At 25.9% G+C, this 14,970-nt stretch overlaps 2 protein-coding genes across 2 annotated transcripts in view; both read right to left on the reverse strand.

Moving 5' to 3' along the window:
• LOC111613100 overlaps nucleotides 1-11,591 on the reverse strand; it is a 59,942-nt gene extending 48,351 nt beyond the window's left edge. The window contains exon 1 of the mRNA XM_023354421.1: nucleotides 10,926-11,591. Within this exon, the coding sequence (XP_023210189.1) occupies nucleotides 10,926-11,435 (510 nt within the window). The 5' untranslated portion in view covers nucleotides 11,436-11,591. The remainder of the gene's footprint in view (nucleotides 1-10,925) is intronic.
• Nucleotides 11,592-12,604: 1,013 nt separating this feature from the next.
• LOC111613101 (transmembrane emp24 domain-containing protein 2-like) lies at nucleotides 12,605-12,985 on the reverse strand. The gene is made up of 2 exons (XM_023354422.1): nucleotides 12,793-12,985; nucleotides 12,605-12,723 (listed from the first exon to the last, which is right to left on the reverse strand). Exons 1-2 carry the CDS (start codon nucleotides 12,911-12,913, stop codon nucleotides 12,605-12,607), a joined length of 240 nt encoding a protein of 79 aa, XP_023210190.1. The 5' UTR covers nucleotides 12,914-12,985.
• Nucleotides 12,986-14,970: the final 1,985 nt, after the last annotated feature.

The following is a 14,970-nucleotide window of genomic DNA, read 5'->3' on the forward strand; positions in this document are numbered from 1 at the left end:
ACAAATAATATTGAACAGATAATAGCGGTCGATACATGAAAAAGGGGGCCCCAACCTTTTTCGTGTATCGACCGCTTTTAAGAAAAAAAATTTTTTTCATCGCCCCTTCAATAGTGTATATTATATATAAATATACTCGTACATACAACAGTCTCTTACATAATTTTTAAAAAATATCTTCCTATATTTATTTGAGAGGAGAAAATCTGCTAAATTTTTAATGTTTTTAAATAATTTTTTTTATATTTACAAAGTTTTACATTTTTTATATTTTCCTCAAACTTTCATAAACCCTAAGGGGTCAATGCCGACCCTATTGTGAATCCGTGCTTTAAGCGAACTCTTACAAAAAAGCCGTAGCTTCAGGGATCTATGAGGTTGCTAATCCCTCTCGGCCTAGTCCACAGAGCCCACATACAGTATATATAATATAGACTATGCTTTCGCTTTCTTCACAATAAACTTACACTATTGTTACTTCTTTTTAAACTTGGACTGTAGTTAATTGACCCAGTGCTGCTTGAAAAACAGAAAAATACCAGTCAATTTTTTTCAGCTTATCCCTCTAGCTTTCCCAATGATTTACTCCTGGCTACGGAACTGTCTTACAATGGAAAATTGCCAACAGAAATTTTATTATGTCGTAATAAAATTGTGTAGTCAAATCGATTTTAAGAACTCAACAGGGAATACAGTATTGAGTTTCTTTTTAATCGATTTGCCTGCAACATCAGAAACTCGAAACATGGAAGTCGACTCGATGATGAGCCACTGTGTCCGCTTAAGAGAGGTCAAATTGTAATGAAATTGCATACTTTTTATACTGGACCACGAAAACTGTTCCTTATGGAGGTATCCGCTTTAGAGAGGTTTCAGTGTGTTCAGTATTAAATTTAATACAAAGACAGAATTTAATCGTCTAATTTTTATCCAAATTGTGTAATATCTGTATATTTAATTAGCCAAGTTATAGCCTAATAACGAATTTGAGGCTTTGGCATTTGATTATTAATATAATGTGGGTTAGGTTTTCTATATAATTAAATATTATGTATCACTATTTAAGGATAATTTATTGAATATTATATTGCTTTTATCATAGAGTCTACTACTTTCTGACTTCTAGTGAGTGTTATAAATAATGAAATAAAAATCCATATTCTAATGACTTCAGAAACAGACAACTCCTCAGTATTTTTTATTTTGGATTTTTTTTAATGAAAATGTTAATGAAGAATTTATTAATGCTTTTTGTTGTATATATGGAAGTTAATATGAAAATGCAGTTTAAACTGAATTTCTTATTTAAGAATAAACCAGTTTTAATTAAGAAATTCTTAAACTTTTAAAAAAATTTTTGCATCTTCAAAGGATATCAATTCTATCATCATTGAAGGTAAGTATAATTAAATTGTATAGTCTCTGAGAATGCAGACTCTTGAATACTTTCAAGAATTTCTTGTGTAAGATTACATTGGCTCCAATAAAACAATTGCTTGACAAGTTACTTGATTTAAAATTAAAACTAAAAATTATATCTCATTCATTACTTTTAATCTTAAAATTTATAAGTCAAAAAGAAAAAAAATAAATTAAATTATATTTAGGGAATCACTAATACTATTTAAAGAAATGACTAAAATACAATTTCATAATCACCTCAATTAAAATACTGCATCATTTAATAGTTCTTTTGTAAAACTTGCTATATTTTTATTTGACGAAAAATTAGTAAAAGTTAATTACTATAATGCTTTAAAATACTATTTTGATAATTAAAATAATCGTTAAAACATTAAAGTTATTCTTATAAAAAATAAAACTAAGACCTTTAGCTTATAGATACTCTACTTAATCATTATTGAAATTTAATTTGAAATTTTAAAAAAATTGTTACAAATACTGTATTTTTAATTTAAATGTTCCAAATCAGAGTACTTTCCACTAGAGTAATTTCTACATCCTACTCCTTGAAGTTTCTCCTTGGTTGAACATAAAATTGATTCCTCAGTTCAAGAGGTAAGACAAAATCAAGATCATATTTTAAAATTAATTAATAAAAAGTTGACAAAATGTTTGAAATTAAAATACTAATATTAATTTCAAGTATAAAGTTGACTGGTCTCATCAAAAATAATAAAAATAATGACTTTTATAAGGTGAATTCCTGTAATGTTCTTATACAAAATATCTAAACATCAAAAAATTCCACATTTATTTACAGATAAGGTATCAAGAACTTTCATTGGGCTACAATTTGAAAACATTGTAGACCTATAAATTCCCACTGTAGTTTATCTGTCTTTCCTTAATTAATCTTGAGAACAGAGTTAGATAGATAGATGAGACCAGATATGGAAACCTTAGAGGCAGGAGGTCCCAATTAACTATATAAAAACTTCTGATGCAAACCAGAAGTCATTATCTCAATTCAAAACTTTTCCCCTGAAAGTAATTAATAGATGAGCAGCACAACTCTACTGTTAAAGAAAAAGTATGATGTACAGGGGGCAAGCCACTACTAATTTGAGGTGGAGATCATATATTTTAAATTAAAAATATAATTAAAGATTGCAACCCAGCATTGTGAGGATGTCACAATAAATAATTGCTCGTTGTTTTGCAGAAAATTTAAATTAATATAAATTTGTTGATGTCCAAAATAATATAGTAAAATTATGGTGATTTCCTTATATTTTTTCCCCTCTTTCTCTAAGAAGTTCAAATCTTAAGAAAATTTCTTAAATTACAATGGAAAAACATTATTTTAAGCTGTTTAAAATATAATAATAATAATATTTGTTATAAATTTTTAAACAGTAATTAAATATTTTAAGATTTGAATATGAAANATTTGAGTTAAAGAAGTTTTACTGTAGTTTATTATTTCTTTTTATAACATTTTTGCAAGATTATGAAATCAGTTACAATTTTATATGCTACTAGCTGCAAGGACCCGTTATAATTATTGTATTATGTACTTTTATAAACATATTATGTTTGCAATAAAAACAAATATTGTATAAATTTATACTTTATCACTGGATTACATATAAACTTTTTAAATATACCTTTAAAAATATTTAAATTTCCTAAATGGCAATTTAAATTTTTTGATTCCTTAACTTTTTAACTGTAGCACAAACTCAGACTTAAAACAGCAATTCTTAAAAAATTGATTAATCAAAAAGTTTAAATGGTTTTTAGGAAATTAAAAATAAGCCAGCATCCAAAATATAAAATATAAAACCATTTAAATTATTTATGCAATAGTGTCTACTGACATACATTTAAATCTATATTTAGTAATCTGTAATATACAGAAGTAATTTGATATTTACATTATTAATGCAAATACTAAAATTACCATAACTGACTTTTTAGTGTTTGAAAATTAAACCAAAACATTCTTTAAAAATTAATTTTTATTTTTCTATTCTACCTATAACAATAATATAAATTCATGTTAAATTTATGGCTCTTTGCTTTCTTAAATATTAAGATGAAAACATTGTTGTTAAACCATACAACAATAAAACTTCTCTAGCTCAAAGCTCCAAGGGACAGGAAAGAACTTTGAGTTACAGATGCTTCGAGTTAGAGAATAAGAGTGAAAAATGCCAATTCTTAATAGATTTGTATTTTTTACCTCTCTTGTATTATATAAAGAATCTTTAATAGCTTTTTGTTTTAAACAGTCCATGTAACACCTTTCAGCAAAATGTTCAATGTAACTAATGGAATCAAACAGTTCCAGAGGTACAGTACATCTTGTTGAGATAAAGCAAGAGATCTTCTTGCTTTGGACAGGAAATGGGTTGTCTGCAAATGGGTATTGGACAGTATATACAACTGTCTAAAAATTTCTTGGAAATCCAATAATTAAAATCACTTGGGTAGAATAAATATTAAAATTTGAGTCAGAGAAGTTGAAAGTAATATAAATCAGTGCATGGGACAATGGAAAGACTTCAACTTGGAAAAAATTTAAGTTAAGGAAATTCAAACTGGAGATGTTAAATCCCTATGCTATTCCATTAAGAACTACCAAGTGCTTCATTTTTTGAGTTAAAGAAATATTCAAGTTACAGACGTTTGAGTTAAAGAAGTTTTACTGTACATTCAGGTTTTCCAGCTCATTCTCAGGGATATCAATATAGTAGTGACAGAAATCATGGCTGCCACTGTGTTGAGGATGGGCTAGAAAGCCCAAAAGCACTAGCAACAACAGAAATCTTTCATCTTGATCTCCAAGAAAGCAGATAGCTGTACTGTACATGTTTGAGAAATTCAGAAAAATAAATTACTATAGATTCATAAATAATAATAAAAAGCTAGAACCAATCTATTTTAACCAGTGTCTTTTAATACATCTATAGATTTATCTTAAGCTAGAAAATTTGATCTTATAATATTAATATCAGGAATATAACTTAAAATTTCTTTAAATACAAAATACTTTTATTTACAAATCATAAAAATGGAAATATTATAAATTCATATCCTTATAAATCCATAGATAATTCTGATAACAGTACAGATACCAATACAAAATGTAACAAAACAGACACCAATTCAAGAAAATAAAAACATAAAAGAACAATTTCAAATTAATATTAATGATGTCAGTAAACATTCAATCCATATATATTTCTTAACATTTTATATTAATTACGTTTATACTCAAATCATCATTTTCAGTTTTTATCTAGTCAATGCTGGATAAAAACCTTCTCAAGTTTATGCCATCCATTCCTGTCTTCAATAAATAAGCATATATAAATAAGCATATATAAATTCATAAATAAGCATATATAAATGCACAGAACACAAAACAATTATTACATTGTAGACTTTAGAACTAAATTTTTCTTTAAATCAGAAGGAAAAATGTGATAAAACACACATTTCCATTATGGCTTTTACAAAGTGTTAAATGTTTGTTTTATTATCTTTTCCCTTTTGATTTACAATTACTATTTTAACTAAAAATATTTTCATTTTTTTTTATTATTAATTAATAACTCTCATAAACAAGAACTTCTCTTTTAAACTTACTACTATTAACATTTTAATAAAACAGGACAATATTCTGCTATATGGTATATAAATATTTCTGAACAAGAACAATTATAAATTTGTTAATCTGTTCTCATCATAAAAATTTTATTAGTGTTTATTTAATGCCATAATTGTAATAAATACTAAAATCTTTAATATCAAAATTTTAGAATATGTATTTGTTAATCTATATCAAAAAATCACAAATATATAATTCTATATTAAAAGAAAACTGCACATCATTATATAAATTCATATATATCTTAATAGGAATTGATTGTCATAGGTGTGTCTACAAATATACAGGTCAATATCTTCATACACTGCAGTAATATTAAAAGTACTTTTTCTGCAATGCAGAAAGTACCTAGTTCAATAGCCTCTACATTTAGTCATGAACTTTATATTTTGTAATTTAAAAATTTATTAATAATGAAAATGAATACAATTTTAAATTAATTATAGATAAAATTCCAAAGCATTTTAAGTAATTTGAAGCATTTATTGTATAAATAATTTAATTCTATAAGTATGTATAATTCTAAAGTATAATATAAATCTATTGTACTTACTTTAAAATGTAAATGCTTCACAAAAATGAAAAGAGTGACATTATCATTAGCCTATATTAATTATTATAATTTGAAACAAATTAACTCAGTTTCTTAATAAAGATACTTATTGTAACTAAGCTCATAACAAATCTTTACAAAGTAAGAATAAGACTGAATTGTTGTTTAAAAATAAATATAAACTTAAAACTTTAATATACAAATTTTTAATGTAGTAAATGTCTAATGGAGAATGAAATAACTATAGAAATTTTTCCTTTCCTCATCTACATCTATTCTTCATTTATAAATAAGATTTTTCTCTTTAAAAAGTTTGTAAATAAATTTTATCTTAAATCAGTTTATATATAAATATAAACTAATAAATTAATAAATATTTAGAACATAATTTTATAAATAATCTTTTATTCATTCAATATATATATCAAAATTAAAATAATAGTTTAATTCATTTCAATTGTTATGATAAAAATGAAAAACAATTATATTTACTTACTAGCTGCAAGGACCCACTTCGCTGGGTTTTTATTTGTTCGTACATTTGTATGTAATATAGTTTTTGTTTTTTATATATAAAAGACTGTTTTTCTAAGTAATCTAGAATCTAGCTGCAAGGACCCGCTTCGCTGGGTTTTTATTTGTGGGCAAAAAGTAACGATAGTGAAGATTAAGATAATTACATTATAGCCAATCTTACCCGTTTTCACAGAATGCAAGAATTAGGTCCCCCGTTTCTGATTAGAGATCTGGTCCCGATTCTATTTCTGAATGTCTCCTGTTCACGTCAAGTCAAACGAACTATTTTCAACGTTTCTGGAACGTTTACAATCGTTCTATAATCGAACCAATATTCGAATTTTATGTTTGAATTTAATTTGAATATTATTCGAATTTGTTTGAACAAATTCGAACAATGTTCGAATTTAATTCGAACAAAACATTCGAAATAGAAAGCCACTTTCAACCACTTTCAAGCCCATATCTCCCGCACCCTTATAGCTATCGAGACGCAACCCCCCTGGTGCACGAATGGAGACTTGGGGCTACTACCACATACAAAATACCATTTACGTGCGATGTGTAGTTTTGGCAGAAAAGTGAAATATAGGGACATACATGTCCATTTATATATATATAGATAAATAAACTTGTTAATGTCTACAAATGCTGTATATTGACAGTTTATAACCAAATATATATTTTTCTGAGTAATTTTATAATAAACAAGAAGGAAGTTATTAAAATTAATTAAAATGATATTAGCAAGCTACACTCCAATTGTTCAATTTAAGTCCAAATTATGAAACATAACTAAATGTAAAAAGTATCTTACAATAAAAAATGTTTCATCTGATGTAAAGATCAAGTATTATTTTATATTCAGCACACTCTCTTATCTGAAGTTTATTAATAAAATTTAAAAAGCACAAGTTTAAAATAAAAAAATAATTAGGCTTGTTTTACTTAATTACCTACATCAATTTTTCATATGCAAATTGATTCATGTTCCTGACATTCATAATCTAAATGTATCACCTATTTTTACTACAAGCCCATAGCTACTTTTTATGCAAAAGAGATAATTATTTTTGATGAATGAAGCAAATTACTATATGCTGATTGAGCAATAGCATAACAAGGAAATGAAAAATTATTGAGAATATTTATTGTTTATTATGCATTATTGTTGTTTTTTTTTAATAAACTGAAGTTTTATTAATTACTTTTGTATCTAAACACACTGTATATATTTTGCTAATGTAAATGAACACAGTAATATTAAAAAGAACAAGATAAATTTTCTAACATATTCTATCCTTAAAAACTTTTTCAAGTATATGAATAATAGTGAAAATTTTAATTTTTTGATTTCATAAATAAACACTATCAAATGTGTATCATTTATAATCAGTGGCAGATTCAATACTTGAGAGGCTCCAGGCGCAATCCAATTTTTAGGCCCTCTCTAAATATTTTCACTACCCCTACACCCTACAGTGTGCAATCTACACAGAAGTTTTTTTTACTCTGGTAGGCACTATACTGGTGGTCCTAAACACATGAGACAGAGAAATAACATTGAAAATTAACCAATATAAAATTACAATTGCCTGGCTATATTTAAAAGGTTATTGATGTTCAGATTATATTAATTATGAAAATTGAAACTTATTGGTATAAGAATTATTAAGTTTCAATAGGTAAAAGTGTTAAATACAAAAAAAAATCTAGTAATCCATGGATATAAAAAATAATTTATTTTCAAATTTACTACTGATTTTTATTTTGAGAGCTGAATTTTGAGGTCCCAGGCAAGTGCCTCTTGTGCCTGTGCAAAAATTCACCACTGTTTATAACAAATAAACTTTTGTATTAATGAATAAACTTGTTTACCTCATATATTTTCAATATCAATTAATTATGTTTTAATATTTAGAATAATTAATATATTAATTAAATTATTATTCAGAATGTTATCTTGACTAATACAAAATTATATAGCATTCATATTAACAATAATATTATTAATTTCAAAATTCACATATTATATATGATAAAAAGTAAATAGTTATTGATTTAATTAAAAAATTTAGTTATGTTTATTATACCAAAATTGATATACCAATACCAATTAAATAATACCAAAATGTGTAGTAGACATTTTTTAATATGCAGTTTACATAAAATCAAAAAATGCTAGATAATTCAAATTAATGTCTACATCATCAGTTTTCAATTTTGCTCATATCATTCCTCAATTAATTCAATAAAATTGCTACTCAATACAATTGGAGAATCAATTTTATTTAGAATTCTAGCATAATCATAACAATGAGAAAAGAATTTCTAAATATTTTTTATATCAGATATGTTATTATTTCCGTAACTGCAAAATATAGTATGTTACACTAGAATTAATTTTTTGTGAGATCATCTCTAAAGTTTCTTAAATGTATTAAAGTTTTCTTATTTGTTTGACTATTAGTTGTACAATCTAGTTGCTAAGCTGTTATTACAATATTCCTTAACCTATTTTTAAACATTGTATATTTTATTATACTCATAGGAAAGTGCAATATAATATTTAATTTAAACATAGGGATCATTAATTAAATATCTTATGCATAAGCATTACAAATGATATAGCATAACTAACAATTGTCAAGGATTTACATAAACCATTATCTAAATTTTAAATTGTAATGTGCTATGGTCAGCTGTCAAATCGTACACTGGTAAACATGATTTTTTTCTTACACTTTATTAGGTGTACTATATATATTTTTTTATGATGATTATTAAGCAAATTTGAAATTTAGCTATCACATTCTTGAGAAATTCTCAAGATTATTATTATTATTAATAATATACTCCTGATGTGTCACTACATAAATAAGTTTTAAAAGCAATGTATAGCATTAACATGTGCAAACAAATGTTAGCTGACTATTGCTGGACATTGATTTCAGAAACAAAGTGCACTACAAATAAAAACTAGCAAGAAAAAATTTTAAAACTTTAATACAGTATACATTTTTATCTTTTCTTATTACCAATAAAATTAATAATAAATAAATTGGCTTTTTATCCTGACAGAAATATTTTAGTTAAATCCTTAGTTTAATCATTAGAAATAACAGATAAATGCAAAGAAATACAGTATAAATAATCATTATTAATGATTATTTTGCATTATCTATTACCAAGCAAATCTAGAAACAGTTACAAAATATTTGAAGTAACATTTGTTCTGATAGGCATTAATTTGCAAATTATAAATATTGAAGAAAGCATTTGTAAATACATCTTTTAGTAAAAAAGCAGAAGACTTCTACATTATTGGCTTGGATTTGATTTGTGTTACTTCTTTTTTTTTCTTGTATTAAATCTTTCTTTTTTTTTGTTGGATTCTTCATGTGTTACTTGAAGAAACTTATAATCATCATTACTGGCCTTTATATATTATTATATATGTTGATAACTTTCATTTAAAGAAGACAATCATTTTGCATATAAATCATAAACTGTTACCGTGTTTCCCTGAAAATAAGACATCTGCAGAAAATAAGACCTAGGCCTTTTTCAGAGCAAAAATTAATATAAGACACTGTCTTATTTTCGGGGAAACACGGTATATATTCACAGCAGTACATCCCATAGTTAGCAACTTCAATTGCACATTGGTACATTGCACTGTAGCCAGCTTTTTCCCACTGAATGTTCAAATAAATAATTACATTAAATTTCATTATAATAATTATTATTAATCAGTAAAGAAGCAAATAAAAATATAAACCATGTTCTTTCTTTCTAAAAATTGTTCTGTTATTACAAAAACATTTTAACTTTTAACTTTACTTTACATTTTCTTTCTAATTGCATATTTTTACAGAAAAGCTTTTGAAAATTAATCTAGTGACAAAAATTTTTTCAACAAAATGTTTGCATATTTTTAAGTTTAGAATTCACATCTACTGTCAACTAATATATTATTTGCACTATTTACTATGCTAAAATTTAGTTACCATCAAAAATAAATTTTTGATTTTCAAGAATGAATTTTAAATCTGTTATTTTTCAGATTTTACATTGTTTAACCCTTTAAGTATCACATATTTTCTTTTAACGAATATACAAGCATTTTAATATTCATTTACTCTTAATGTAGAAACTTGTAAAAGTATTTTTCATGGCACCTACATAATGCAATCCAAACAATTGAATATAAAACTTGTAATGCTCGTAAATTTTATTTCTTTTTTAAGTAAATGTTATATAATTGTCATTATTTCAAAAAACTATTATGATGTTTCTAATTGGACTTCAATCATACAGTACAAAATACAAAAATTTCCATACTCTGGCTATATTTTGAGTATGTTTACCGTTACTTTTTCAAAATATACAAGAATATACATGCACTTAATTTTCTTTGGTATAGTACAAAAACAATTTAGTATAATATCACCTATAATTAGTGTCTAATCATCTACTGGGTGTATGCAGAAGATAATCAATTATCTTGCTATTATTATTAATTGAACTAAAATCTTCTATTTTCTTTATCAAAGGTTGTGAATAAAATTATCTTAAAAAGCAAATACTTTAAAAACATTCTGATAGCTTGATTATCGTTGTACTATTGAAGAATGTGATTTACAAAATAAAAAAATAATCTGACAGATCAATATTTTTAAAGAAATTTAATCTTGCATGATGAAAAATGGAAAGAATAAATATTAAAATGTTGAAAACACTGTTCATCATTAAGTGTAAACATATGAGACTTACTTGTTTCTTAATCTTTTCGTTCAAACATCGAATCCACGCTTGGATTAGGAAAGGGGTTGAAGACGGAAGCTGGACCCATTCCAAGAGGTCGTTGGTCCAATGTACAGCATCAGGATCCGAACCTTCAGCTGAAGGAAAGGCTGTAGATGTTTTCTCCGTTTGTTCGATTGTCGATTTATGTTCATCTTTCAAAATGTTCGCTTTATGATTAACTAATGAATCGGAAGGCAAAGGTGGTTTGGCCGATGATACTTCTATCGCACTGTCTTTCGGCTCAGGTGTTTCTTTCGCTTTCTCTCCTTTCTTATACTTATGAAGTTGATTAGCGATGATGTTACCGACGATATAAACGATTAAACCCAATAAAATCCAACCTATTAACAAAACATTAATAATATCAATCATTTCTTTCGAGTCGTCCGTGTACACCAGATCTTCCAGCCGGTCCGCCATATTCGACCAAATCCCCTTCAGTCGGCATAAAATTAATTCGGGCGTGATGTCAGCCATTCGTCGACGAATTAGGAAGCTTCTTGGCCCTCGTTCCTTCTTTCAAACTACTAGATCGATAACCCGCCTTTGAAACTACGCCCAACACTTGCTAAAAATGGCAGAGAAACGGCGTTATTACTCCTCCTCTGCTACATTGCGTATTTTTAAAGTAGGGACATCTAGCGAAGAAAATAAGAACCTTAAGTGATTTTCCTTCCGCCTTTCTTCACTCTGTCAAAATGAAAAGGACGAGACGGAGTGACTGATATAAACAAAGATTGACTTGCGAAATTAAAATAAACTATAATTACACCGTTCTTATATTAATCGGTCAGATAAAATCTCAGTGTGAATTTCATTTCAAAATTATCGCGTCACGCCGACGACTAAATCGTAGCGCTAACTTTAATGAGGCGAAACGCAGTTGTAAATATAGCTTAATATATATTAAATGGTGCTACGGTTATTCTTAGATCGTTATTTTTAATTGTTTTTTGTATTTCATATAATAAATTCGTTATTGCTTTTATATATTTTTGTAATTTTGCGTTACATTTGCATCAATATTTTAAATTGCCGCCTTTTTTTTTCTCATTTCGATTTAGACTATCTGAAATTCTTAATATAGCCTGTGTGATAAATTTGTTTAGTTTTGAGCGAAACTTTAAATCTATTAGAAGAAAATATTGTAAATTCTACTTTAATCAGTAGTCTATCTTTTTCAAAATAAATTAGCCTAAACTTTCCTGATTAATTATTTCTAATTTATTGTATTAGGAAAATATTTTACAAAAACCACCAAAACTAGCCTATTGTGTAAGATTTGTTGAATACGACTTTGTGTAGAATACTTTATAGTCTTTTCTGTGTTTAAAATATTCTGGAGTAAGATTTTTATGATGCTGTTTTTTAATCATTTTATGTAGATTATATTTTAGAAACAGGATTTTTTTAAATATATATATATATATAACTATCCATGTAGACTTATATGTTCATAGACTTTTCATCAGTTACACTCATTCCTATAATTATATTTTATTTGTAGTTAATGTTCCTATATTTTTTCATATTTAGCCAGTGTTTCTGATGATGATTTTAGTAAATTATTTTAATAATCAAGTACGCAGAGCGATTTTAATAATCAAATGAACGAACATTCAAATACTATCTTTCAAATATTAAAATTAAGATTTACTTTCTCTGTGAATCCTATCTCTAACTGCCATATATTCCTGTTCGTGCTTTACAGATGTTAAGGAAGTAGATAACTCTTTGATCATTTCTTCCAGCTTATTATGAGTTGCTTGAAAGAAAAAATTTAATTATGAAATTAAAAGATTAATTAAATCCATAAACATGCCTGTATATTTACCTTCCGATTCTTTATCCTGAGTAGCTTTTGGTGGATCTCCAATTTCCATCGAAAACATAATAACTTTTGGGGTCATAGTTGACATTGCATTGCTAAAGCAATAAGAATACACACCATCCATATGTGCTGAAAATGTATATTTTCCATTTGATTCTCTTTCTCCTTTGTATATTACTTTTTCGTCTGGCCCTGTTATCTTGTAAAATTAAAACATTCAAATTAAAATTTAAATACAAAAATTAAAATATAAGAGAAATTTTAATATTTTGTTAAATAATAAATTTGAATTCTTANATTAAATTTCTGATCCCAACTTCATGTAGATTAATGTTAATTACACGAATTTAGGTTCAGAAGTTCATATCCTAGTTAATGTATGTGAACACAGATAAACATAAAACATCAAAATGAGATTTATTGTATTTCTTCTTCCTATCTTTATAGTAACACCTATACAAATAGTTTATATTAATATTTTAAGAACTACTTTATTTGAAAAAAATTTTTTAATTTAAATACTTTTTCATTTCAGGAATTGAAGAGTAGAGCTTTATCAAAGCCTTACTGTTATAATAGTGTAGTTTGCATCAAATATTAATAATTTGGCAAAATGATTTAATCAATGCAAAATTTATATTTTTCTTATTTGAAAGCTAGTATCAGATGAATAACTACTAAATAAGAATTCTTGTGAGTAGTCGGACTCAAGTCCGTTTGCATCCATAATTTTTCAATGATATTTCTGATGACATTTTCCATCTGTCAATCATATTGTTTGATTCTACTGTAGATAATTTCGTCTGTAATGAGTACAACTGAGGTCGACTGTATTGCCTATTACCTGCTAGTGCTTCACAAATGAGAAAAAAGGAAAAATCAAGAATAGTAAACGTTTAAAATTGCTAGAAAATAGCAAGTTTTCAATTTTTAAACGTTTGATATTGATCTCAAACATTCACATGATATTTATTTATTTATTTATTGTTTTATTTATTTTTTGAATTTCTAAAAACGTTAAAATATATAAATTGTGTTTTTTAATCTTGCATTTTAAAAAGTATATTTTATATTACTTTATTAATCCGTGTATTCCTTCGTATGTCCGTTCGCTCATTCATTCATAAAATTATTCAAAAATTAAGTTAGCAAGAACTCTGTGATTAGACTGAGGGTTTGGTAGGAAATGATTACTTCCACGTTATCATGTTTGATTTACAGGGATATTGGAAAAATTGTACCAATTGAAGGTCGTGTGACAATTTTTTATATTTTAAAGTTAATATTGTCTATATAATATATGTAAAATTTAAACTTAAATATCGTAAGATATAGGCCTACATTTTTACATTGCAGTAATTGTAAAAAATGTTTTAAAATATCTAATAAATGTTAAGTAAAATACTTAAGCATTTATTAGATATTTTAAAATATTTTTTACAATTACTGCAATAGATGATGACGAATGCATCCGTGTTGTGATTTCATCTGTTTTATCAGATTAGCGTAACCTATTCTTTTACGTCAATTTAATGTGATTTCTAAGTGTTTGTAATGAGAAAGTATAAATATGACGACGATTAGACGTAAAAATGTATATTACTCAGATAAAATGAACATTTACAAGTATATTTATAATTAATTAATTAATAATTAATAATAAGTCTTTGTATATCATGAGCGTTGTTAGTCGTGATTACTGTAAAATCACACAAATACAGTATTTTTCTCTCTAAAACTTTTATCTCTTTCTGTTTTATTGTTATTTATTATAATATATAACGTTATTTTAGAAAGAATTATTACGCGTTATTTATTCTCGGATTTCTTACGTAAATTTATAAAGTAATTCTTAAGTTTGGTAATACAGTAGGGCTACTAACCGAAAACATGATACTTTTTATTCTCCGGAAATATTTCCGTAAATTTATCATTTTCTATTAACAAATTATTTAAATACTATTTTTCAATTACCATTACTTATTTAGGCAATTCAATTTACTTTTAAATTACTTATTCAAACTTTTAAAATATGAGTATAATGAATTTTTAACTTTGACATAGGAAAAAATAATAACAAAACCGACAGCATTAAACTTGTCATAAGTTACGATAGTAATGTTAACGGGTCATTGATATTTAGTAATAATAATGAATTGGAGAGATGACAATATGATCCAT

The sequence above is a fragment of the Centruroides sculpturatus genome, unplaced genomic scaffold (assembly GCF_000671375.1).
Source record: "Centruroides sculpturatus isolate CEXI.00-Female unplaced genomic scaffold, Cexi_2.0 scaffold1801, whole genome shotgun sequence".
Taxonomy (NCBI): Eukaryota; Metazoa; Arthropoda; class Arachnida; order Scorpiones; family Buthidae; genus Centruroides; species Centruroides sculpturatus.

Coding starts and splice junctions, on each gene's coding strand:
- LOC111613101 (XM_023354422.1), bottom strand. CDS start 12,913: ATGGATGGTGTGTATTCTTATTGCTTTAGCAATGCAATGTCAACTATG. Junction 12,724..12,792: donor TCAGGATAAAGAATCGGAAG/GTAAATATACAG, acceptor TTTTCTTTCAAG/CAACTCATAATAAGCTGGAA.